The 23,942-nt window shown below is 36.8% G+C and overlaps 1 protein-coding gene across 1 annotated transcript; it reads left to right on the top strand.

Moving 5' to 3' along the window:
• Window positions 1–1,305: 1,305 nt before the first annotated feature.
• mcoln1a (mucolipin TRP cation channel 1a) lies at window positions 1,306–22,076 on the top strand. The gene is made up of 14 exons (XM_030145592.1): window positions 1,306–1,496; window positions 7,570–7,847; window positions 9,467–9,634; window positions 10,606–10,762; window positions 12,436–12,517; window positions 12,793–12,889; window positions 14,976–15,075; window positions 15,301–15,407; window positions 15,602–15,751; window positions 15,942–16,043; window positions 17,895–18,017; window positions 18,128–18,334; window positions 19,318–19,448; window positions 19,617–22,076. Exons 1-14 carry the CDS (start codon window positions 1,466–1,468, stop codon window positions 19,651–19,653), a joined length of 1,770 nt encoding a protein of 589 aa, XP_030001452.1. The 5' UTR covers window positions 1,306–1,465; the 3' UTR covers window positions 19,654–22,076.
• The last annotated feature ends 1,866 nt before the right edge of the window (window positions 22,077–23,942 follow it).

Here is a 23,942-nt window from a genome sequence, read left to right as displayed (position 1 = left end):
TTTATGACTTTCATGAAACATAATGGAATGGTAGGGTACGGGTCAAGGGCAAACCCATTACATTTCCTGTTCTTTTTGTAACATAAAGGTTGTTTGAGTTACAAGACTGTGGGATCTCACCTTCATAGCATTTTGTGGCAAGTCCATTGAAAAATGACGGTGTATTCTGTTATAAGAGAAGGCCAATTTTTATCATTTACTCAGTTAGACTAACGAGGGTCTATGATGTTGTGGAAATTATTTGCTCCAGAGACAGAAAATGCTAAATCTGACATATAGTACAGGAAAACGAATGTCAAAAATGCTGCTTAGCTAGTCTTTGCAAAATACAGTATTAAATATTAACATTCATTTATATACTTTTATATGATAGATTTAGAAATGTTACAGAACAAGAAATCTGAAAAGTGAATGTGCAAACTGTTTTCAAGTAGAACCAGCTCAGAGATTAACATCTATTTTGAGTAATACCCAGTCTTTCATTCCCTCACATTACAGTTTCACCACAATTGGAAGCATTTTGCATGTAGTCTTGTGTAATTTTACCTTGATGATTTGATGCGAGGTCCTGGGATTAGCAGGGTTTCTTCATTAAAATGTGATTTGAACTGTAAGATTAAACTTTATTGATTCCACAACGGGGAAATTCACAGCTTAAGGCAACAACAGGATAAAGTGAAAGAAAATGTGTAGGCATAAAGAGTGCAAAAAAAAAACAAAGAATACAAAACATAATAATAGTAAAACTCTGTAGGCTGTATACTACGGATACTCACTGTAGCTATTTGCAAATTAATACTGAACAAACAATAACTCAAACTATGAATAATGAAAGAGCTGCAGCATCTTAAACCGACCACAATGAACATTTGAAAGATAAACAGTACCACAGTGCTTCAGTTTCACAGTTTGTCATTTCTTTTATGTATGTGATTATCTCTCTCAACTCATCATGTATTTTTTATTAGTGAGTTTTTAATTTCTATTTTTATCAATCATTAGACATTTCAGGCGACTCTAAGGTTGAGAAACACTGGTATAATGCATCTATAACTTTTTACTTAATGGGATTTGTTCAACTTTTAATACACATTAGAGGAGCATTGTGGAGATAATACAAATAATTCTGCACATGGAAAATCGAAATTAAGCCTTTGTGTCAAAAATAACACATGAAAACTCTCTCTCTCTCTCTCTCTCTCTCTCTCTCTCTCTCTCTCTCTCTCTCTCTGTGGGCGTCAGCTGACAGTCTGTGCGCCGTTAACGTGGTCACGTGGTTTGGTCACATGACCTGCGTGAGGAAGCGTCTGAGCCAGCGGCAGGACACAGAAACATCCGCCGCTGTTTAAGGACAGCAGCTGCCGCGGAAGAACGACCATAAACTGTTTTCTTTTTGCCACAGCAGTTGACTACTTCAGCTTTTAATTATATTATTTTCTTATTTATTGCGTAAACGTTCGTCTTCATGGCTGCGACGGGACACCAAGACCTGTCAGGTAAAGTAGAGCCATTTAACTCTGCCTCACCACTGTTTTCTGTTTACAAGTGACCAACCTGCTGTTTACCTGCTGCTGAACCTGTTGGAAATAATACTTTAGGTTTTACTTTGGTTTGGTTTTCACAGTGGAGTTGTTACTATTGTTGTTAAGACATTTCTAACTTTTCCTCTATTACTGTCATCTTCTGTCCTCAGTTTTTCATAAATACCTCCATTTTAGGCTATAACTCTTTACTATATTTATACTCATTGACATTTACTATTCTTTAGATTCACATACTCACCCCTGTTGTGTTTTGACTTACCATCTTAAGGCTAACACTGTTCCTGACATATAACAACACTATAACATTGCTTTATTACAACACAACAAAACAAAAAGATTAACTTCCAGTGCACTATCATGGAGAAAAGCAAAGAGCAGCTGTGTTATATAAACCAAGAAACCAAATACTAGATCAACATTCACTGGGATTTCATTTGCCTCCAATAACCCTCATGTTAGAAAACACTTTTGTAACAGAGCTGGGCAGTAGTTTAATGATAAGTCATAAAAATACAGCAGTTTTAATATTGCACTTATGTATTTGTCAAAATACACACTATGGCCTGCATGTGAATAAATAATTGTCAGATCATGGTTTGAATGATTTCCTTCCTGGCAAAAATAAAACCACTGTCACCTCTTAGGTAGGGATGTAACGATATGAAACTTTCATATCACGGTTACTGTAACCTAAATTATCACAGTTATCATTATTATTGCGGTATTTTTGAAACTGTGCTCAAAATGTTCAAAAAGTACTTAAACACACACTGAAATAATTTAACCAAGTTGTATTTTGAAACAAACAAAACAAAACAAAACAAAAAAACAAATAAAATAATTGGCACAATGCACTTTCTGTTGACAGAAACATTCAAGTATTAACCCTTAGGGGTCTGAGCCTATTTTGGCCATTTTTAAGTCCTTTTGATTTTGCCTTTATATACTATATAAACAAATTTTTACTATACCCATGTTTGTTTGTTTGTTTGTTTTTCAGCACAACTTCATTTATATTATCTGCCTATTATTTTTTCCCTTTAACCTACTATATCAACATAAAAGGACAAAAAAAAAAAATATATATATATATAAAATCCAATTTGAAAAATGTATATAATTTATTGCATCAATAACACAAAGATGCTTAACAAACCTTTTCAAACACTTTAAAAGTGAATATTGGTTCCAAATATTAGGTACATACAGGGTGGGGAAGCAAAATTTACAATGAACATTTAGTTGTTTTTTCTCAGCAGGCACTACGTCAATTGTTTTGAAACCAAACATATATTGATGTCATAATCATACCTAACACTATTATCCATACCTTTTCAGAAACTTTTGCCCATATGAGTAATCAGGAAAGCAAACGTCAAAGAGTGTGTGATTTGCTGAATGCACTCGTCACACCAAAGGAGATTTCAAAAATAGTTGGAGTGTCCATAAAGACTGTTTATAATGTAAAGAAGAGAATGACTATGAGCAAAACTATTACGAGAAAGTCTGGAAGATACTATTAAAGAAGAATGGGAGAAGTTGTCACCCAAATATTTGAGGAATACTTGCTCAAGTTTCAGGAAGCGTGTGAAGGCAGTTATTGAGAAAGAAGGAGGACACATAGAATAAAAACATTTTCTATTATGTCAATTTTCTTGTGGCAAATAAATTCTCATGACTTTCAATAAATTAATTGATCATACACTGTCTTTCAATCCCTGCCTCAAAATATTGTAAATTTTGCTTCCCCACCCTGTACAATTAAAATTGTAATAAATTAAAACTACACTCAAATATTTGACATAAAAGCAGATTTTTACATAGGTGTTTTCTCCGGAAAAGTGAGGTAATCAAACACAGTTATCATTATAATTAGAATTTAAACGGTAATACTAACCATTGGCAATTTTACTGCAGTTTATCGTTATACCAGTAATCGTTACATCCCAACTCTTAAGCAAACCTACAGAAATCTAATGGACCAGTTCTGCCATGGTTTATAATTGAGCCCCACATTTTTATTATTATTATTTTTTTAAAGTTCTTTTTACAAATGATTGAGTCTGCAGTTCAGGATTGTGGGTGTAGGCTAGACAGGGTATTAACCTCACTAACTACAGTGACTTGTCATGCCCTGTGGATGGAGCGCCTTGCAAAAATAGAAATGTTTCACTCAGAACAAGTTCTTATTAATGGTCTAAAGGAGCATGTGAACATACCAGTAAAATTCCCCCACAGCAGAACAGAGACACTGAATCCCCTCATTGGCGTGATCAAACATCCACAAATTTACTCACACATTTTTTGAAAATGTAGTGAAGGATGACTCATTTGACCGTATCACTTTTTCCACATCTCTGTAAACCACTATGGTTTGGGCACCACATGAGTTGTCATGTTGCAATGACAGGGTTTATGCGCCACGGCAGGGCTATGAAATCCTTCTCTATCTAATTATCATTATCTGTTTTTGCTACAGTCTGATCACATCCTGTATCAGCAATCGTATTGACCTCTATCTGTCATTACATATCCCAGCCACCTGATTCATCACACTCATCTGTCGACCACAGTTTACAACCCAGTTTATTAGAGGTCAGTCCTTTTTTAAGGCTCATACAATAATAATAGTTTCAAACTGGAAAGATATGACAGCTCAAAATCAGCTCAAAAGCACGGTCGTAAATGTTCTGCTTTTGAATTTAATCAAACTCAATATAATTAATCAGTAAATCTGGATATGAACATCAAACTAACCATAAAAATTCTAGGTGATTATTGGTCTGATTTTCACTTTTTAGCTAATATTTTCCCCCAAAGTCTGTAAACCAAGTCGACAAGCCCCTAAACACCAGTGAACCCAAGGTCTCCTGATATTAGTAGTTTGGAAAATATAATATTGGCATAGATTACTCGTCATGTATCATTTCAATCACTGTTCATATTGAAAACCCAATCAGCTTTGTGTCTAAAACTTTTGCCATCTGTAATCCAACAAGGGACAGTCAAAGTCACTTAGGTCTTTTCCTCTGGTCATTTTGAACCAAAATTAGAATCAGCTGGGCCTGCTCAGCATTTTTACACATGCCCCAGAGCATGATGGGAAGTTCACTCTTCATTTGTGCCAGGTAGTGGATTTTTGTGGTTGCATGTGCATTTGTTAATTGCTCATTTTTTCCTTTTAATTGGTCATTGGCCTGTGTGTGCTTTCTTTCCTTTCCTATTTCTTTCCTCAAAGACCATAATTTCAGGCCTTTTTTTTCTAATGGAGAACTGTTAACTTAACAGCAGGTGAAGCAAAAAGCATGCAGTAGAGTTCAGTTGAAAATATGTCTTCTCAGAGCACTGATATACGAGGGCCGTTCAATAAGTTCATGTCCTCACCCAGAACAGAACAACACAGACTGATAATTTATATTTTATTTTTCAACATAATCTCCATTTACAGCAATGCACTTGGTCCATCGATGTTCAAGCATCACTATCCCATCACGAAAGAATGTAACATCCTGTATTATAACAACCAGTATTTCTGGGTGAGGCCATGAACTTATTGAACAGCCCTCGTAAGTGAAACATTTTTGGCAGAAGTCGAAGTTTCTGACTCATATCTTGCGAGTGGCCTCTTCCTGTGGACTGCCAGACTTGATCACTGCGCTGATACCAAGCTGTCGACAGATTTTCACTTACTGTAAGGATTTTGATTGACAGACAGGCAGCTACACCGGTGCCTCTGGCAGTGCTCCACAGAGGGACATGAACCGGAGGAGCTAGATATTTTAACAGATTAGTTTCACTTCAGTAACTTTGTCTCAAAGTGTCAAACATGGTATCACAGTCAATGACCTGCACCCACTTTTGTTTATTACCTGATTCCTATCCACCGTGACAATCAACAAACTCCTCTGATCAAAGATATTTGCGCTTGGCTTCAAACCTTTTGTCTGAATGAAAAGGTTAAGTCATTTCTTCTGACTGTTTTTCATTCTTCTGTTGGAGGCACGCAACGCCAGTCAAGGTCGGGGCAGCTCGTGTGCAGCCGACTTCATTAAAATACTGTCATTCTCAGCAAATGTCGTTAAAGCTAAAAGCTCAACTGGATGTTATGTACGTCACCATCACAGCTATAAACACCCACATGTCAGGAGCAGGTGTAGGTAACTGCAGGAAGGAATCACTGTGAATATAGGTTTGGTTTACTGAACCAAGTGTGGTGTCTGCACATGATTATTATAAAATTTCAGCACTAAAACTCATTTTCCAAAGTGAGTCACACACAATAAACATGACGCAGAGATACTGTGCAAAAAAACAAAAAACTGAAGACCTAAACTTTAGTTGCTGTAGGACTGGGACAACAACACTACAACACTGTTTTATATTTGTCCTTAGGAAAGAAGAAATAAATAAATGGTGCTTAAAATAGACAAGTTTCTCCTATTTAAATTGTGGTTTATTAAATGTGAAAAACAGAAAACACTGTCAACACATTTTGATTTATTGTTTATGTTGTTAAGGAATAACATGACATGAGTTTGGAGTCACGCCAGTCTCAAATTATTCTGCGGAGAAGGTTTTGTGGAAATGTTTGCTTTTACTGCTGACTAATGTTGCAGCAGTTGTTTATTTCTCTCGTTTCACTTCTCATTTCCATTGGAGAACTCTGCCAAGCCAGTGGTTTACTCTGCTGACTTACTGTGTCTTTTGAGTTTGGATTCATCATGACTCAGTGGTTTTATCTGAGTTCTCAGAAACTCGATCAAGGTAAAATGTCCGTGTTAAGTGAAACTCATCCACCATGTTTTTACTGACTCCCTCTAGCAGCTGCAGCAGCGTGCTAAAGACATGTGACTGTTATTAATCCTGATTAGCCTCTTTGGGATTTTTCTGGTTTTCCTTCAAGATCAGCCTTGACACACTGACCAACTTTATTTCAGACCACAAGCTGAGTAATAATGTGTTAAACCTGAAACAAAACTGAGCTGTTTGTCTAATTTGTTGTCTTTTTTTCAGCCACACAGTGTTTTCACAGTGAAAAGCTAAACGTGAGGATGTGGGTATTTTCACTTCCACTAGTGCAAAGCTAGATATTACTGCTAGTAAATCCACATTTAGCCCCTCCTCTAAAATACTGCAACCCCAATTTTGCAGAAACACTTCTGACATTTTTCTATTCACTTACTGCTTCCATTCCCCATACTATTTAAACATTTCTTGTTCAGAAAGACTGCTGTTTGTTGATTTCTTTTGTCAACATTCAGTGATTTTTTTTTTTTCCCCAACAAGTTAAATCTTTATTATTTTGTTATTTAAAAAATGCTCATGGCCAGAAAGTGCTAAATATCTGTAGATGCTATGGATTAAAAACAAGTATTTTTATATATTTATGTCTTTCAGTACCTCAGTCAGTGGAAAGTAATGTCAGATGTTTTGTTATTTAAAAGCAAGCATTCCAAATAAAGTGTTTTTCCTCTGTTATGCCCAAAAGAGTAATGGGTTATAGTCTTATAATCTTGTGCAATTCTTCTTCATTTCTGTTCAGTCACATTTAAAACCCTGTCTTTGAGGCTTTCTCTGTCCTTCATACCTCACCAGTTAAGGAAAGTGCTTTCCTTCTTTTTGTAGTGATCATTTAAATATTAAATTTGCCAGAGGTGACAGAAAGACAAGTCTGTATGCAGTAAGCCACAAAAGGAAGGTGTGAGCATGAGGTAAAAGTGATGAAAGCTGCTGATAGACTGTTGAGGCTGGAGCATTCATGTGGTGTTGAAACAATGCTGTCACAGGAGGTTGTCACTGATTGGAGGGTGCAACAAATGACTAGACATGGCATCAGCACATGGAAACCCAGCTCTAGTCATGTTATTCATCCTCCTTTACGGCCATGTCATAATGTACTAGTCAAACTGCATTTCGTCAGTCCATTTTACTGTATATACATTGCATTTATCATTTCCTTGTGTTGTTTTGTTATGCACTCTGTTCATTCAGGTCACATATGATAAATGTCTCCTTTCTCTGTCAGAACGAGCTGGCCTGTCCCACTCAGTGAATTACTACGGTTCCACGGACAGCAGCGGCGAGCATGACAGTCATGACAATAATAACGGCAACAGCCATAGCAACCATCTGTGTCCAACGGCAACAGTGGGTCATTGGGTTGGAGCTGATCTGAAGGAGGAGGCCCTTCGCAGGAAGTTGAAATACTTCTTCATGAGCCCTTGTGATAAATATCACGCTAAGGGCCGCAAGCCTTACAAACTTATCCTGCAGCTGCTCAAGATCATTATTGTCACAGCTCAGGTATGTAATGCCTAACTGTTGTTTTACCTCTTTTCTCCCTTTCACTAGATCATTATTTTTCATGCCTTCCTGCCCTACTTTCTTTTTTTTACACCTTCAGTCTATGTATGAATCTCTCTTCATCCCAATTAGTACCTACACTGAACAAAAATATAAATGCAACACTTTTGTTTTTGCTTTATTTTTCATGAGCTGAACTCAATGATCTAAAACTCTAAAAGAGTGGCCTTTTATTGTGGCCAGCCTAAAGCAGGGTACACACATAAGGATTTTCTAAATCTGAAGAGATTTTTTTATCTGTTACAGACCCCGCACATGAAGATAAAAATCAGGCATTGAACAGTTTTGATCGTACTGTTTGCGGTGTGCTCCAACAATCTCAACACAACACACCACACATATAACGATTCTGTCCCACCACCGATCTAGAATCTAGTCCTCCAAGCCAGAAATCTTGCGTGATCAAACGTGATCTAACAAAAATGAAGAAGAAGAAACATAGCAACAACTGGAAAACACAACACGCAACATGTCGTTTCAGTTGTGGTACGACTTGGTGGAGACGTTGAACAGACATTCTCAGGCTTCCCACAGCTCCATAAACTGGTCCTCCAATTCTGAGGTCCTCCGAACTCTATGTTTCAGGTCATCCCATGCTTGTTTTTATTTCCGCTTGGTTCCTTGTTCCTCAGTCAGCTCAGTTCTTGATTGGCTACATTCCGTTCACGTCACAATTCACAGAGTCATGACTTGGGAGTCGTTGGTTTTCCCCACACACAAAGATTTTTCATCTTAAATATTGAATAATATTTACGATTGTTGGCCCCGACCCGTTTTAGAGCCGATTAGCAGAACAAATTCACTCTTAACACACCTCAGACCATAGGATAATCTTATAAGACATAAGATAACCTGGCGTTTGCTATCCTTGGTCGGGAAGGGGGAAAATTGGGACAAAAACAGCCCGATTGTCTTTGTGTCTGTACTCTGCTTCACGCACACCTGTGCAATAATCATGCAGTCTAATCAGCATCTTGATATGCCACACCTGTGAGGTGGACGGATTACCTCAGCAAAGGAGAAGTGGTCACTAACACAGATTTAGACAAATGTGTGAACAGTGTTTGAGAGAAATAGGCCTTTTGTCTACATAGAAAAGTTTTATATCTTTGAGTTCAGCTCATGAAAAATGAGAGCAGAAACAAAAGCGTTGCATTTATATTTTTGTTCAGTGTATTTCTGACAGGTTTTTTGTTTTGGGTGAATTGGTAGAAACATAAATTGCCTACTCTTTATAGCATATTCACTGGGCAGAGTGCTGTATTTCTGAGCAAAATACACAGACTTTATTTAGCTGATATTTTCATTCCAGTCGATCAGTGACAATGATGCAACGTGCAGCATTATATTGCAATTTGTGTAACTGTGTTGCAAGAAGCAGTAAAGTTTTCAACTCTATGAATAAATATATTTACATGGTATACACAATATCAAATATGCTATAAACACAAAGTCTGCCCTCTCTGTGGTTCTCAACATCCAACCTCAAGGTTGCTCTCCTCCACGTCTGCTCTCCTCCTCATCCTCCCCCTTTTCACTTTCTCTTCTCTTTGGTGCAGTTGGTGCTGTTCGGCCTCAGTAACCAGGTGGTGGTGACCTTCAAGGAGGAAAACACTATGACCTTCAAACACCTTTTCCTCAAAGACTATGATGAATCATCAGATGACTCCTTTGCAGTTTATACGCAGCAGGACGTCTATGACCACATGTTCTATGCTGTGGATCAGGTTGGTCTCCACTGAAGTCCATCATATGATTGAAATACATTTATGTGTAGGATTATATTACCTGAAAAATATAAGGCTGGTGCATGAGAATAATTATTGTCAAAATACATACAGATTATTTTAAAATTATTTTAGATTATTTCTTTTCATACCAAAATAACCTACACTGGTATTCCTTTGTGACCAGTCAAATTATGTTTATTCTCTAAACATATCAAAATACACAACCACGTTTTGTTTTGTTTTTTTAAGGAAAAAGCATCACATAAACCAAAGTAAAATGCCTGCGGGTAAAATGAGGGCATGTTTACATAGTGGTCATGGTTGAAGGGTTGTTCCACTTCTGTGAACACTTGTGTGGCCTGCGGCATTGTGAGTGTTCCTGACAATAATGAATAAGATAATTAAAATCTTTTAAACAGCCACAACACAGGTCTAAATAATGCTTAAGATGGAGAATTATTGAGCTTGTTTGTTAAAACTAACACAGAAACTTGAGAATGAAAGGAAACTGCTTACAGTGATATTATGTAATTTTGTATGTACCAGGGAATTTTGGTGATGAACAGATACATTCAGGTCGCTTCCTGTTTTCTGCTTGTCAGAGCCATAACGTAACTTTTAAGAGTCTGCAGCACCAGTTACACCAAGAAGTCTGCTGTTAGGTTCTTAGTTAATAATAATATCAGCATGTTCAAAATGGTATTTCTAACACAATATTTAACAGCTAAAATATTTCCCAATGAGTAGCCTCTTCAAGAACAGTACATTTCAGTCCTCCATACAATCCATGCAATATCCAAAGAAACATGAGGACCAGAATGTGACAGTTGAAAATGGAGAGGAGGCGGGACAGTAAAGTCTACAAAGCCAACAGCAGAAAATCAGACACTTGATGAGGAATGCAGAACAGAGTACAGATGCAGTGATCTGATTGTGTTGTTGTCTTGTTCTGCCTCTTTCGTCTCCAGTATCTGGCCCTACCAGAGACCACAGTAGGACGCTATGCATACGTATATGGTGTTGGTGTGAACGGCAGTGCACTTTCGCTCTGTCAGCAGTACTACAAGAAAGGACGCATTGACCCAGCCAACGACACCTTCACTATAGACCCTCATATCATCACAGGTGCATCAACAACACTGTACTGTATAATATGAAAAACACACTGCTGACCTCTGCTGACCCTTGCTGAGTTGTTCCCAGTGGGAGGAAGCAGTTACTGCTCTGTGTGTTGCTTAAGTATGAACTTTTTCTTGTGATAAAAAGTGTGAACTTCTTAGTGATAAACCCATTAATAACTGATTAATCAGGACACTTAAAGGCCATTTTGACATAATCTGCATCGGTTAGTTGTTTCATGGCATCATTTGATTATTTCACGAGGCTGTCAGGCAGCTTAGACAGTGGCTGCAGCCTCGTCACTGTGTCTTCTGTGGACCAATGTTATTACACACTTTATTTAAAATAGCACCGCACACAGATCAACTTCAGCAGGTGGAGATAATACAGAACAAGCAGTGATAAATAGATGGAAACTTAAAGCTGTGGTGCTTTTTACTGTCTCTGGACAAACAATCCATAATTAATTTTCAGCATATTGTAATTCAAGTGGTCTGTGAGGACTTGATTCTTCTGCATGCTTTTCTCTCTCTGTGTTTTCAATCAGGTAATAAGGTTAGATACATGATTGATTGGCTCTAATTAGTCAGATGTGACCTGATCGTGACTCTGCTTTTTTCTGTAACAGCATGAAATTATGCCATGTCTATTATATTGATATATCATGTTTATATTTATATTTAGTCTTTTGATTTGGACTGAGAGGAGTGCTACTGTACATCATTTCAGCTCCTTAGGAAATTAATGCATTCAAGATTCAAGAGTCTAGAATTTTTATTGTCATTATGTATGTGCGCATAACGAAATTTTGACAGGTGGTTCTCGGCTGTACTTAAATGTTCAGATAAAAATATAAAACACATTATGAGAATGTGTACATCACATATAAGACAGAAATATAAAAATACAGTATGTACAATTTGAATGCAATTTGTGTGCAAATGAATAGCAGTTTTCTGATAAGTCTGAAAGTGCAAGTTCACTGTATTCTAAAAATGTTTGCTCAATTTTTACTTTGACTTATTGTGAGATTATCTAAAGTGCGCCAAAACCATCTGAGCAGTCTTAACCAAAGTAGTCATTCAATTATTCAGACTCAGTGTCTGGTCTAATGTGTTCTTCTATGGTCCTAAATACTTAACTAAAATTATGAGACCAGGATGATATGTTTGGTATATTACTTCAGAATATTCCAATTATTGTAGTAAATTACTATAGAAAAACTAAATTGGCAAAATAAAATCATGTGGATGATGAATACAATCCTGCATTGATTTGTCCAGTTTACCTGAATGTATCTAACTGCCATTTATTAACTTTCATGTATCTTCTTGCTTGTGATTTTGAATTCATCCAAATTTAGTTTCTTATTAAAGAGGATTTGCAATTCAATACCACTCTATTTATAAGCCCATGTTATAAGAGTATAGTGAGAGCTGTTAACTTCCTTATATACTGTAAATGTATGCTTCAGTCCGCTTTGGTCAAATTAAAAGGAACTAAGATCAACAGTGGAAAGCTTATATTTACATCTTTCTCCACTTCATATCACATGTGTGTCAAATGCTCCTTGTGATAAGTCTGAGAAGGACAAACAGAAAAATTCCACAATTTAAAAAAGCTCCACTGTTTGTTTCTTGTTGGTGGTTCTAACACCAGTATTTTCCCTCTGAGTTCAGATTGTATAGGTGTGAGCCCTCTGTCGGTGCCTCCAGCTCCGCTCAGCAACAACTACAAGAACTTTACCCTCAAGTTCCACAAGTAAGGCTTCATTTTTTACATGGCTTTGGCCTCCTCTGTGAGATAATCTGTGTAGTATCTGATGACGTTCAACTAGTCTTATCTCAGCTGCACACGCACACTGAAGTTTGTTTGCAACAATGCTGACACAGGTTAGAGTATGAAAACACACAGATGAGTGCATACCTTCTCTTATTGCTTCAGGTTTCACTGACAACATCAAGGTCATGTTTCTATCTCTCTGTGTATTTGCTTCAGTGTCTTGACAACAGTTTGCTTCTTTTTTTTTACTTAAGGCTCATTAATGTCACCATCCAGTTCCAGCTAAAGGCAATCAATGTACAAACCATCATCAACAACGAGATCCCAGACTGCTACACGTTTTACATAATGGTGAGTGAAACCCTTTGAGAAAATCTGAAGCTAATTTAATAAACCACAGACTAATATTGTCACAAAATCACATTATAAGGTAACATCTGCCCCACTCTGAACTCCAAGGGCCTAACCAGAATCACAAGGTGCCTCTGCAAAGCCATACGAAGGTCTGAAAGGATTAGTTTTGTGTTTTAACATCCATGTTTTGTAGAAAATTTGATGATATAACTGTCCAAACATGTATAATATTTATAAAAACTTCATTTATAATAACACCTGCATTGATGCAGTGTCATATAATTTAGTTTACAGCTCAAAAAGTTATTCCATTCAATTCAACTTTATTTATCCTGGAGGGGTAATTAAAAAGCCAGAGAACTCCACATAGGACACAGGCAAGACACAAGACATCTAAAATAAACATGTAAACATACGTATTGGCTAGTGCAAATTAGCATTGCAAAAATTGAACGATAAAGTTTTTTCCACTCAGAGAGAGTACTCATGGCATGAGAGGCTTTGGAAATTTTACACTACCTAAGGTTGGAACTACCAGAAAGACCTTTAGTCTGTCTGTATGCAGGATGAAACTGTGGAACAGTCTGGATCTTCACCACAAGAAATTCCAAAACATCCACAGTGTTAAAGCACTGTACAAATGTATGATCTGGTCACAGTACAGGGAGGGCGGGGCTTATTGTTAATTGCTGAGCCATTCCATCCTTGGCTCTTTCTTGCCTTTGTTGGTATGTGCTTGTCGTTGTTTACCATGTTGGTACGTATCACTTCCGTTACCATTGTTGGTATGTGATTATTGTTGAAATATATTATAAGTTCTGCAGACTATCAATAAGATAGATACTATTCTGTAATATACATCAGTTTTCCTAATCTGTTTGCTATCTGTTATTTACATTATTAGGACTCTAAATAGGTGTAATCTTATCATTAAAGAAGCAAAAGTAGTGTGTTATGTCATATAAATGAGAGGTGGGGGTGGGATCTAATACGTTCTCTTCTTCCCACTCCTTTTCGAGCAATACATACTGAATTTATTGTGTTATTACAAGTGTACATGGCAATTGCTGTATTGTGTTGATCACCTCTATTTATTATTAATTTGTTTGCTCTGCTATTAGTTCCTTGTACACACAAAAGTTTTGTTTTTTTTTCTGCGCAAAACAAATAGAAAGAAAGAAAGACAGAAAGAAAGAAAGACAGAAAGAAAGAAAGAAAGAAAGAAAGAAAGAAAGAAAGAAAGAAAGAAAGAAAGAAATGCTTAGATTTGCTGTGTGCAGTTCAGTCACTCAGTCTGTGGGAGAACAATGTATAAGGAGGGGTAAAGGTGATAGAGCAGGGAGGGGTCAGAGTTCATGTGCTGGAAGTTCATGAATTTGTTAAGTTCAGAAAATACACAGAAGACATTGACAGTGAAGGGAGTCACAGAGTATTGACAAGTTGTTTCGATCATGAAGTTAAACACTATACTTGTCAGGTGCAAATGCCTGTTACTAAATGTTTTGTGCCTTTGTAGACCCACTGTGATCTGTAATTTGTAATGCACATTTGTAAATGACAAGGTGAGGCATAAAATCGTTAAAATTACACTTATTTTTATTAAGAAATTTTAGTTTTTTTTCAGGTTATTCAGTTTTTGTGAAAGGATAGTTTGTAAATGTAAATATTTTTGTAATGTAATTTTACTTTTTTGAACTAAAACCAAGAGGAGAATTTGAAGTTCTGATTATTTATAAGTGATTATGCTGTCATTTTATTGGTCCATTCTACTTGAGATTATATTGGGCTGTATGTGGCCCCTGAACTAAAATGAGTTTAACACCCATAGGATGTCCCATTATTTTAGAGCAGGTCTTTGTGATGGTGTTAAGGCATGTCTAGTTTTGCAGGCTTATGAAGTGTTAATGTGCTGTACCTCTTCAAATATTAAGGGTTGTGAGTGAACCATCCTTGATAGTGATTCATTTTTGCTACATTCTGTTGATCATTACGTCTCTTTGTTAGAGATTTCAAGATGGAAAACTCAGGTTGTGAACAAAAGAGAGTTGATTTGCCTGCTGGTCTCCTCTGTGGCCTCTTACAGATAGTTATGGACAACAAAGCTCACAGTGGCAAAGTCAAGATCCGGTTAGAGAACGAGGCATCCATAAAGGAATGTAAAAATCCCAGTGTCTCCGGACAGGGTAAGATGACAAATATGAAACATGAAATACTAACAGATTCACCACTCATCACTACAATAAGTTCACAGTTACAAGAAAAAAAGTAGTTTCAAGCACAATGATAAAACAGTATTAGTTGTTGCTTGTAATAGCTGTTATTTCAGTTCTTAAAATTATTTATACAGGATTTATACTAGTTCTGGAAAAAGGTAACTCACGGGTTCAGTTGTTATTTTCCATCTCCAGCTGAAAACTACACACGTGCAGCTTTTGATGTCTTTGTGGCATTGGTGTGCATGCTGTCACTCCTGTTGTGTGGACGCTCCATATTACGAGGGATTATACTGCAACAGGTAAGAAAGGACTGTCCCAGCAGAATCAAAGTAAAAGTTTACACCTTCTATTTGTTCAGTGGTACTGTTGAATGTATTCAGAATCCGGCACTAATTATAGTGTTTATACAGCTCATCATATCTCCCAATAAAACTTCATGTGTGTTCCTTTTGTGCTTTAATTCCCTTCTTTCTGTCGATGGGTGTTTTGTCAGGAGTTTGTGCAGTTCTTTAAGGGGAGTCTGGATCGTAAAGTGTGCTGGGCGGACCGGATGGAGTTTATTAACGGCTGGTACATCCTTCTAATCATCAGTGACATCCTCACCATCACGGGCACATTCATCAAAATAGGCATAGAGTCTAAGGTGTGTCCTTCTAACAACTCTAGTTGATTAGAGTTAATTTCACAGAATTGCATTAGATGTCTTTGATCAGAAAATGTAATGAATATGATATTTAATGAGTGATGTGTGTGATTTCCTGTGATGTCAATAAGTAATCTGCTGCTTGGTCAGTATGGTCTCTGTATCCACCTAATATTTTGTCTCCTGACAGAATCTTTCCTCATATGACCTGTGTGGCATCCTGTTAGGAACCTCCACTCTCTTAGTGTGGGTTGGGGTGATTCGCTACCTCACATTCTTCCAGAAGTACAATGTAAGTACAAATACATTATACAGTAATGTAACTGTCACCATCTTTAACAACTTGTCTCCTTAAACTGGGTGCTTACTCAGGTCTTGAAAGTCTTAAAAAGGATGGAATTTTGAAACGCTGTTTTCCAGACCTTGAAAAGTCTGGAATTTTGTGTGAAAATCTTAATAAAGTATGGAAAAAAGTTTCTCTCACAGTCAAATTTTAGAGTATGGTCAAAGGCACATAATCTTGTAAGATAAGAAATACATGAGGAAAGCATATTAAAAACTTGATATAATTTCACTAACCAGTCGGTACTGGAATGATTCTAGTGAAGCTTGTTTGTGTTATATCCATGTTCTTCTGTGATTTTCATGTTTTGAAAAAGTTTCTGTCAGTAAAACATAATTTACTGCAAATTATGCATTCATTTATTCATACATTTAATAAAAGGAAATTTTTACTACACACAATAGGTGCAATCTCAACCAAAAAAGTAGGCATGCAAGTATAAAAGTACATAAAGTCAAGGTCTTGGGGGGAAAAAATGGCAGTTTGGAAAAAGTCTGGAATTTTTATTTGGATAAAGAGCAAGCACCCTGTAAAAGGTTCTCTATATAAGATCTGCGTGGGATTTCATGATGTTTGTGCTGAGCTGGGAAGAGCTGTTTTTACCCCTTGGCCAACTTCTGGTCAAAGGGGCATTGTAATTGTTTTGTCGTCCATCTGTCTATCCATCCATCCGTCTTTTCAACAATAAAATCACGTTAACTGAAGAACATATTAAGATATCTGCACCAAATGTATGCTGTGGATGCATCTTGGCAGAGAGCAGAAGCCTTGTGCCGTTATAATATCTGAGTACTTTCAAATATAAATATGTTTGTAATAAATTTTACACAAAGACAATCTAATCTGAATTATTGGGCAGTAACTTTCAACAGAATCTTACACTGTATTTGGCCAAGGGGTATTAAAAGTGTGCAGCATGTTATGTTTGTCATTAGCTAACTGTATTGGTAAGCTAATAGTATCCAGTGTTACTCATCATTAGTGTGGTAATGAATAAACATGAGTAGACCTGCATCTATCAATTACTTTGTAACTGATTTTTAATCTACAGATTATTTTGATCGATTTGATTAAACAATTATTTGCATAGCTGAAAAAAATTGTAGAAATGTGAAAAAGACATGTCTGAAAAGGACAAACATTTCCTTTATTCCAGAACCACCTGAAACAATAACCACAAAAAGTGTAAAAGTTAAAGGGTATATTAAAAAATATCTATATAGAAATAACAACGTTAAATGACATCTAAAAAAAAAGTCTGTGCACTGCAGTCTTCAACAAATTTGTGTAAAACTTACCAATAACTTAAAATATAATTAAAAAACAAAGCCAAATATTTGTAATATTTGTGTGAAAGCTTAAAAGATTAAAGGAGTAAGTGCATATGGACATTTTCTGCCTTTTTGTCCTTGTCTCTTCTGAACTACTGTACATCCCATGTTGTTTATGACGATCCTGGAGTCATGTGCCTCATGATAAGCGTCTGTGTGAAACACAACAGTGGTACCAATGTTTAGTGGCAGTGGAATTAAGAAAACAATGCTTTGATTCAGGAAAATTGTAATCAAATGAAATTGTAATTATTTCAAGACAATTAAGTGATTAATCATTTTAGCTCTAAACATGAGTGAAACAGCTCAAAATAGACTCCAGCTTAAACTACACATAGGCACATGAGCAGACACAAATGTTCAGTTATAGACCAAATGAAAAATAAACATCTCTTTAGTAAGTGAAAAATGTAAAAATGCTCTTTCACATTGTTCTGTATTCTGTCCACTGTGTGTCTGCTTATCGTAGATCCTGATCGTGACCCTCCGAGCAGCCTTCCCAAATGTGATTCGGTTCTGTTGCTGTGTGGCTGTCATTTACTTGGGTTATTGCTTCTGTGGTTGGATAGTCCTTGGACCGTACCATGTGAAGGTGAAGAAAGAATGAAACCAAATATTTTAGAACTCCTACTGTTATTTACCTCATCCAGATTTTTCAGATTTGGATCGGTTTCATGGCTCTGGCTGTTGTCTCTCACGCAGTTCCGTTCTCTGTCAATGGTGTCGGAGTGCCTTTTCTCCCTCATTAACGGAGACGACATGTTTGTGACATTCGCGGGGATGCAGTCGAGCAGTACACTGGTGTGGCTCTTCAGTCAGGTTTACTTGTACACCTTCATCTCCCTCTTCATCTACATGGTGCTGTCACTCTTCATCGCTCTCATCACGGGAGCATACGAGACCATCAAGGTACGAAACAACAGAAAACATTTACACGTCACATCGGATTAAAGTGTGACCCTGTGAAAAGTTATATCAAATCCTTGTACTATGAGTCATATCATGCTTCAGCAATAAATATTGATCATGTCACTCCTGAAATGGAATAAGGTATAATAAAAGGCACACAGACAGACAGACAGAAAGACAGACAGACAGACAGATAGATAGATAGATAATTTTTTGTCTTTTTTCATTAAACAACATGTCAAACAACTTGAAATTTGCTCAAAACTACCAAACATTCAGTCATTTTCAAGATTTTAACCTGTTAAATGTCAGTTTAAGTATTTAAATTACAAATTGTTGATTACAAAAAACTGCCCACAATAAATTAATAATTTTTCTTATAATAAATAATGGGGGGATGGGGCATTGGTGGTGATTAGAGTCTTGGATATGTCAAAGATTTGCAACAAAATTGATTTGATTGCATTAGTTATTTTTTATGTAGTGTCAGTTACTCCCTATGGAAACTGTCACGACCAAAAACTGACTTCCGTTAAAACTAGACTAGACTAGACTTTTTTTTTTTTTAATTTCACTGCCATTACACTATATAACCATGTTTCATCTAATGTCAACATTTCATTTTGAAAGAAAATAGTGATATTTGACATTTTTTACTGTATTCCACCAGATTCAGTCTGACCTGTTGAAAGGAGTCCATGTGACTTATTAAATTACAATGTGTTGGAAGCTCAAAAACACAGAAAATCCAACCTGCTCTAAGAACTTTAATGACCAAATTGACACATAATTAGCTTGAGATTCAGGAGCAATAAATACTTGTTGTACAAAGACCTTTACCTATTTATTTGCCTGACTTCAAAGTGTGTGCTTATTATTTTTGAGTGTCAAGGTTTACTAGGTCAGTTCAATGATAAGCACAAACAAAGAACTAATACACAGAGGGTCGAATCATTACTACAGTGTTGTCTTTATTTCCACAGCACCAAACCCAGGAACCCATCCACATCACAGACCTGCACGCCTTCATAGCTGAGTGCACAGATGCACCGAGCTCTGGTAAATTCAGGGGGCTAGAAACCTCACCATGCTCCTTCTTCTGCTGCTGTGACAGGTAAGAAGAGAGAAACTAACAATAACAGCAGTATTGACCTCTGTGTGATGTCATATTAGATACAGCTCAGGTCATTTTAACAACACAAAAGCAGTATTTCAATTCATTATATTTAACTGAATGCCTCCGTTATTACCAATGATAACAGGATCCTTCCTTTTTTCCCAGAACAACCACATATGAGGATGTCCTGCTGGTGAACTGAAGCTGACCTCTTTGACCGTAGAAGCCTCACTAGCCTCCCCTGCTGGCCACAGGGAAACACTGCACACTCCTGATGCTCGGTGTGTAGCACCATATCTGGGTCAAAGCTTGGCGTTCTCTGTAGGAAGAGTCACCAACTCTTGGACCAAGATGGAACGTATAACAGCAGCCCTCCTTTGGACCACTTTATTTTACTGTCTGTGCTGCACCTTCACTCTATACAAATGAGACTCTGCAGAATCACAGATTATAAACGCACAACTTTAGTCTAAACTTTCATTTAGACAGTCCATGTCTACAACAGAACAGTAAAGAACAGTATTTTCTCCTGGGTATACATTTGATAACGCACATGGATGAAACAGCAACAGGAAATATTGTAAGTGATGGACTGCATTGCATACTTGGTGCTGTTTTAATTTGTTGTTTTTAACTGTTTTTAGTATTTCAAATGAGCAAAAGAACATAGGACAGGGCTTTTAAATAGATATTGATGCACCTATATAATGTACATTAACAGAAGAAAGTTTTTGTCTGAACAAACTGAAGTCATATCCATTCTTAATTGTACTTTTCATTCAAATGTTTACCACAATGAGAGAAATCCACATTCCTCTCATCTGCCTTGTAGACCATTAAGAAGAGGATTTCTGTATAAATATTGACAAACAGGATGACAGATATGAGATTTCAGGTTTTGAACACCACATGGACTATAATGTTTCACACACACAGGCTCCATGTTGCCTCCTTATGTGAATTCTTGAGTTAATATTTTCTTTAGTTGCTCTTGTTTATTGAGGTAATAATCAGAATGAGATGGCCAGCAAAGCCCTGTGCTCCAGTAATGAAAACTCTCCTGACCCATATCCATGTTTTTAATGATGCCAAAGTAAGTAAAGAGAAAACATATTCATCCGTTGTTTGGAAGTTTAAATATCTGTCCTACTTTTCTCCACTTCTGAAGATAGTCCTTTTCAAATTGAGTCAAGAGTTCAAGAGAGAGATAAGACTTGAATTGCCTTATAATATGAAACAGGGTTTAGGGCAGATAATGAGGAAACATATCCATAGCACTCATTATGTCCTGTTGAACTTTTATTGTGCGACCATTTTTTATGAAGTTGACTTTATTATGATGTTTTGTCTGAAAATGTAACCTATTGAATGGATCTTTTGTCCTAGCTTCAGTGGCATAACTTTATTTGTAAACTGTACAGTAGTTAAAGAAAGTATTTTCAGGAACATAATTCTTTTTTTTTTTTCTAGTTCAGTTAGTAATGGGTGAATGGAATGAAACATGGCTGTATTTATTCAGCCATATCATTTTATGTCCAGTAATTCAGCAGTGTCACATTTACCTTTGCTGCCAAATTATTCCATAGCCTTAACTTTATATCATGACATGTTGCATTTTGTATTATTTAATGTTCCCCACAGCCTGGGCCAAAAGTTTTGGCAGTGGCACAAATTTCTTTTTTACTGGCTTTGCTGCTTCAGTTTTGTGTTTCTGAGGTACACTGAAGAACGAGTATAAGCATTTTATAGGTTTCAAAGACATTTATAGACAAGTAAATCATATTTGCACATGATTTGTGTCAGTGCCACAACTTCTGGCCACAACTGTAGATGTAACTCTCACAGTCTGAGGGTGTCATGTTTTTATATAAATAATCTGCACTTGAATTGTACTTGAAAAAGACAAACAATACAAATATAAGCTGCCCTGATGTCATCTACACAGTGTAATGTGTATTTATTTATATGTGTATTGCCAGTCTGCTTATTCAATTGTGGTATTTCCTCTGAAATGTCAGAAGAGGGAGCAAGTAACCCATGTATCCATAGACTGATTAATACTGTATTTATGGGATTCTCTTTTCTGTACTGGCGTGGATGGAAAATGTGCATTGAAAACATACATAACAATATGACTTAGGTAGAAACAGCAGTGGCAAATAACGTTCCTGTTTTGGTTGTAATACTACAGTGCAGCTCTCAGACAACAGAAGTGAGATTCTGGAGCCTCTTTTTCTGGACAGTCCAATATGATGAGCTCATTTCCTGGTTATTGAGCTTCATAAGCAAGGCTTGGCAGCTGATGTAGCACATCTTTGCTTCCACCCACTCAGCCTAATATCATCATCATGCATTATGTACTACTCCGTCTGCTCTTCATAGTTAATGTCAGACTGAACTGCATGAGAGACTGAAAAAGTTAGGGTTCCACTGTTCTATGTTGCAAAACTCATCGCTGATCGTCTCGGACTATTATGTAGCATGATGTCCGTTGTGCATATATCCAGTAGTTCTGTGTTTTTTTGTACACCCTGTGCCTCTGGTTCACGTGAAGTAATGTCTGCTTCAAGAAGCCACTAATTGTTTACTGGGAGGTTCTGAATGGTGAAGTCATTACAGCAAATTTAAAAAAGAATACTCCATTATAAGTAATGGATCTGCAAGAAAAATCCAAATGAAGTAAACAACATAGATATTGGCAGCAAAATGTAGTCAAAGTATGAGGTAGAAGGGATGGTTTTGGACCCTCTTACTGTTATGTTACATCATCATGATGAAATATCCAAATGTAAGCTGAAAATCAAGTTTCAACTGTTTTATATGCACTTTTTCATTCGCGGACTTCACATAAAACTTATGGTTCAGCACATGATAAATGGAAAATAAGAAGCAATTTCTGTCACAATCATCTGTTTTCAGTTTGTGGACTTGTGATTTGAACTTTTTCAGAAGTTAAAGGGGAAGAAATTCACTGTAGCCATTAACAACTCAGGCATCTGATAGTAAGAAGCCACAAAGATAGAAACCACTAGTTTCATCTTCAATAGTGTGTTGTATTTTAAAAGATTGTTTTGTATTAAGAAACATATTCATCTAATCAACTTTTATTTCTGTTATATATTCCGTGGACAATACAATATATTTCTCTGAAAAGTAAAGAATTAGGAGTATGAAGTTGCAAAAAATGTAAATACAGCTCTCAAGTAACACAACGACCTCAAATTCGTACTTAATCTCTTTCCACCCCTGATTAGTTTTAATATCAGTCTGAACTCATCTAGAAAATAAATGTGCTCCAGTTACTCAGCTGTTCCTTTTTCTTTAGGGCCTTTAATATTAAAAAAAAAAAAAAAAAAAGTGCCTTCAATAAAAAATGCGAGCCTGCAGCAGCAGCAGCAGCAGTTTCCCTTTCCTGTATTGTGTTTTCTACCGACTCACTGACAGTGCAGTTGCCTCAGTTTTGTTTGGTGTGACAGTTTGTCTGTGTGTGGGCCTGCAGAGTGTTTTTTGTGCCATGGGTAGTATGTGCAGCTGTCTTAGGTGTTTGGGCAGATGAGTGAGTGCAGCACATGAAAGAAAACAGGTTTTTAAAGGAGCAAAGTCTGTGTATAATAGCCCTTTAGATGATCAGTCTATTCTAATTCTGTTAAGGGTTTTTACCACAGCCCAGTGCTGAGCCACACCCTTGTGTAACAACATTAGCAGGCAATCTAAAATGGATGGGCAGGATGTGAGGGGATTTAGTAGCTTTTTCAGCTCTGATATAATGATGGATGCCATTAGTGACTAGTTTATTCAAATCAAAGAATAGGCTCAAAAGGTTTATGGATATACTTCCACTCTAAATTCTATATGACAAGATTTTATATTTGTGTCGCATACTGACACTCTACAACTGTTTCTAGATTTTTTTTAATTTTTTTAACGAAGCACCATTATTTTTAACTTTCAAAGTGATTCATTTGAAGAAACAGTGGAACTTTACACAGAGTTTTGGGTTTCCCCCCTCACTCTGGCAAAGGGCCCCTTACCGATTGGAAAGCCTGACAGTCTGCTGATGAAACATCTGCCAGCGTCCTGAAAAGAGCTGGGATGGAGAAGCAGAGCTGAGACATGACTCACCACTCTCACTCTTCATTGAGGCAAACCAAAAATGACTGTACTGATGAGCCCATGGTCGATGACTTCTGGTAAGAGTTCATTCCTCTCTTCATTCGCAGAGTTCGATTTCTCTTCGCCCGAGGCCTCTTTTTCTAGATGCCTCTAATACTTCTCCTTGTCTGAGTGGATAAAAGAGTGGATGTTGGATTTACCCGTTCACTCTTTGTCTCTTTGTGAGTAGCAGCAGACTTAGTATCTTTTTCTCCTTTTCATGGGTTTCTATTGTGAAGCCTGCAGCTGCAGTCCAAAGAAACTACATTCAAAAAGTATCCCACTCAAATCTATTGTGCACTCGTACCAAAGGGAAGTTGACGCTGTGCTGAAGTTTAA

The sequence above is a fragment of the Sphaeramia orbicularis genome, chromosome 1, assembly GCF_902148855.1.
Source record: "Sphaeramia orbicularis chromosome 1, fSphaOr1.1, whole genome shotgun sequence".
Lineage (NCBI taxonomy): Eukaryota > Metazoa > Chordata > Actinopteri > Kurtiformes > Apogonidae > Sphaeramia > Sphaeramia orbicularis.
This window is presented reverse-complemented; position numbering and strand designations above follow the sequence as displayed.

What these genes read in the sequence shown, in the direction of transcription:
- mcoln1a (XM_030145592.1), top strand. Translation starts at nt 1,466, where the DNA reads ATGGCTGCGACGGGACACCAAGACCTGTCAG. An exon ending in AGACCCTCATATCATCACAG is followed by an intron (nt 10,763 to 12,435) that starts GTGCATCAACAA and finishes CTCTGAGTTCAG; the next exon opens with ATTGTATAGGTGTGAGCCCT. An exon ending in CATTCTTCCAGAAGTACAAT is followed by an intron (nt 16,044 to 17,894) that starts GTAAGTACAAAT and finishes TGCTTATCGTAG; the next exon opens with ATCCTGATCGTGACCCTCCG.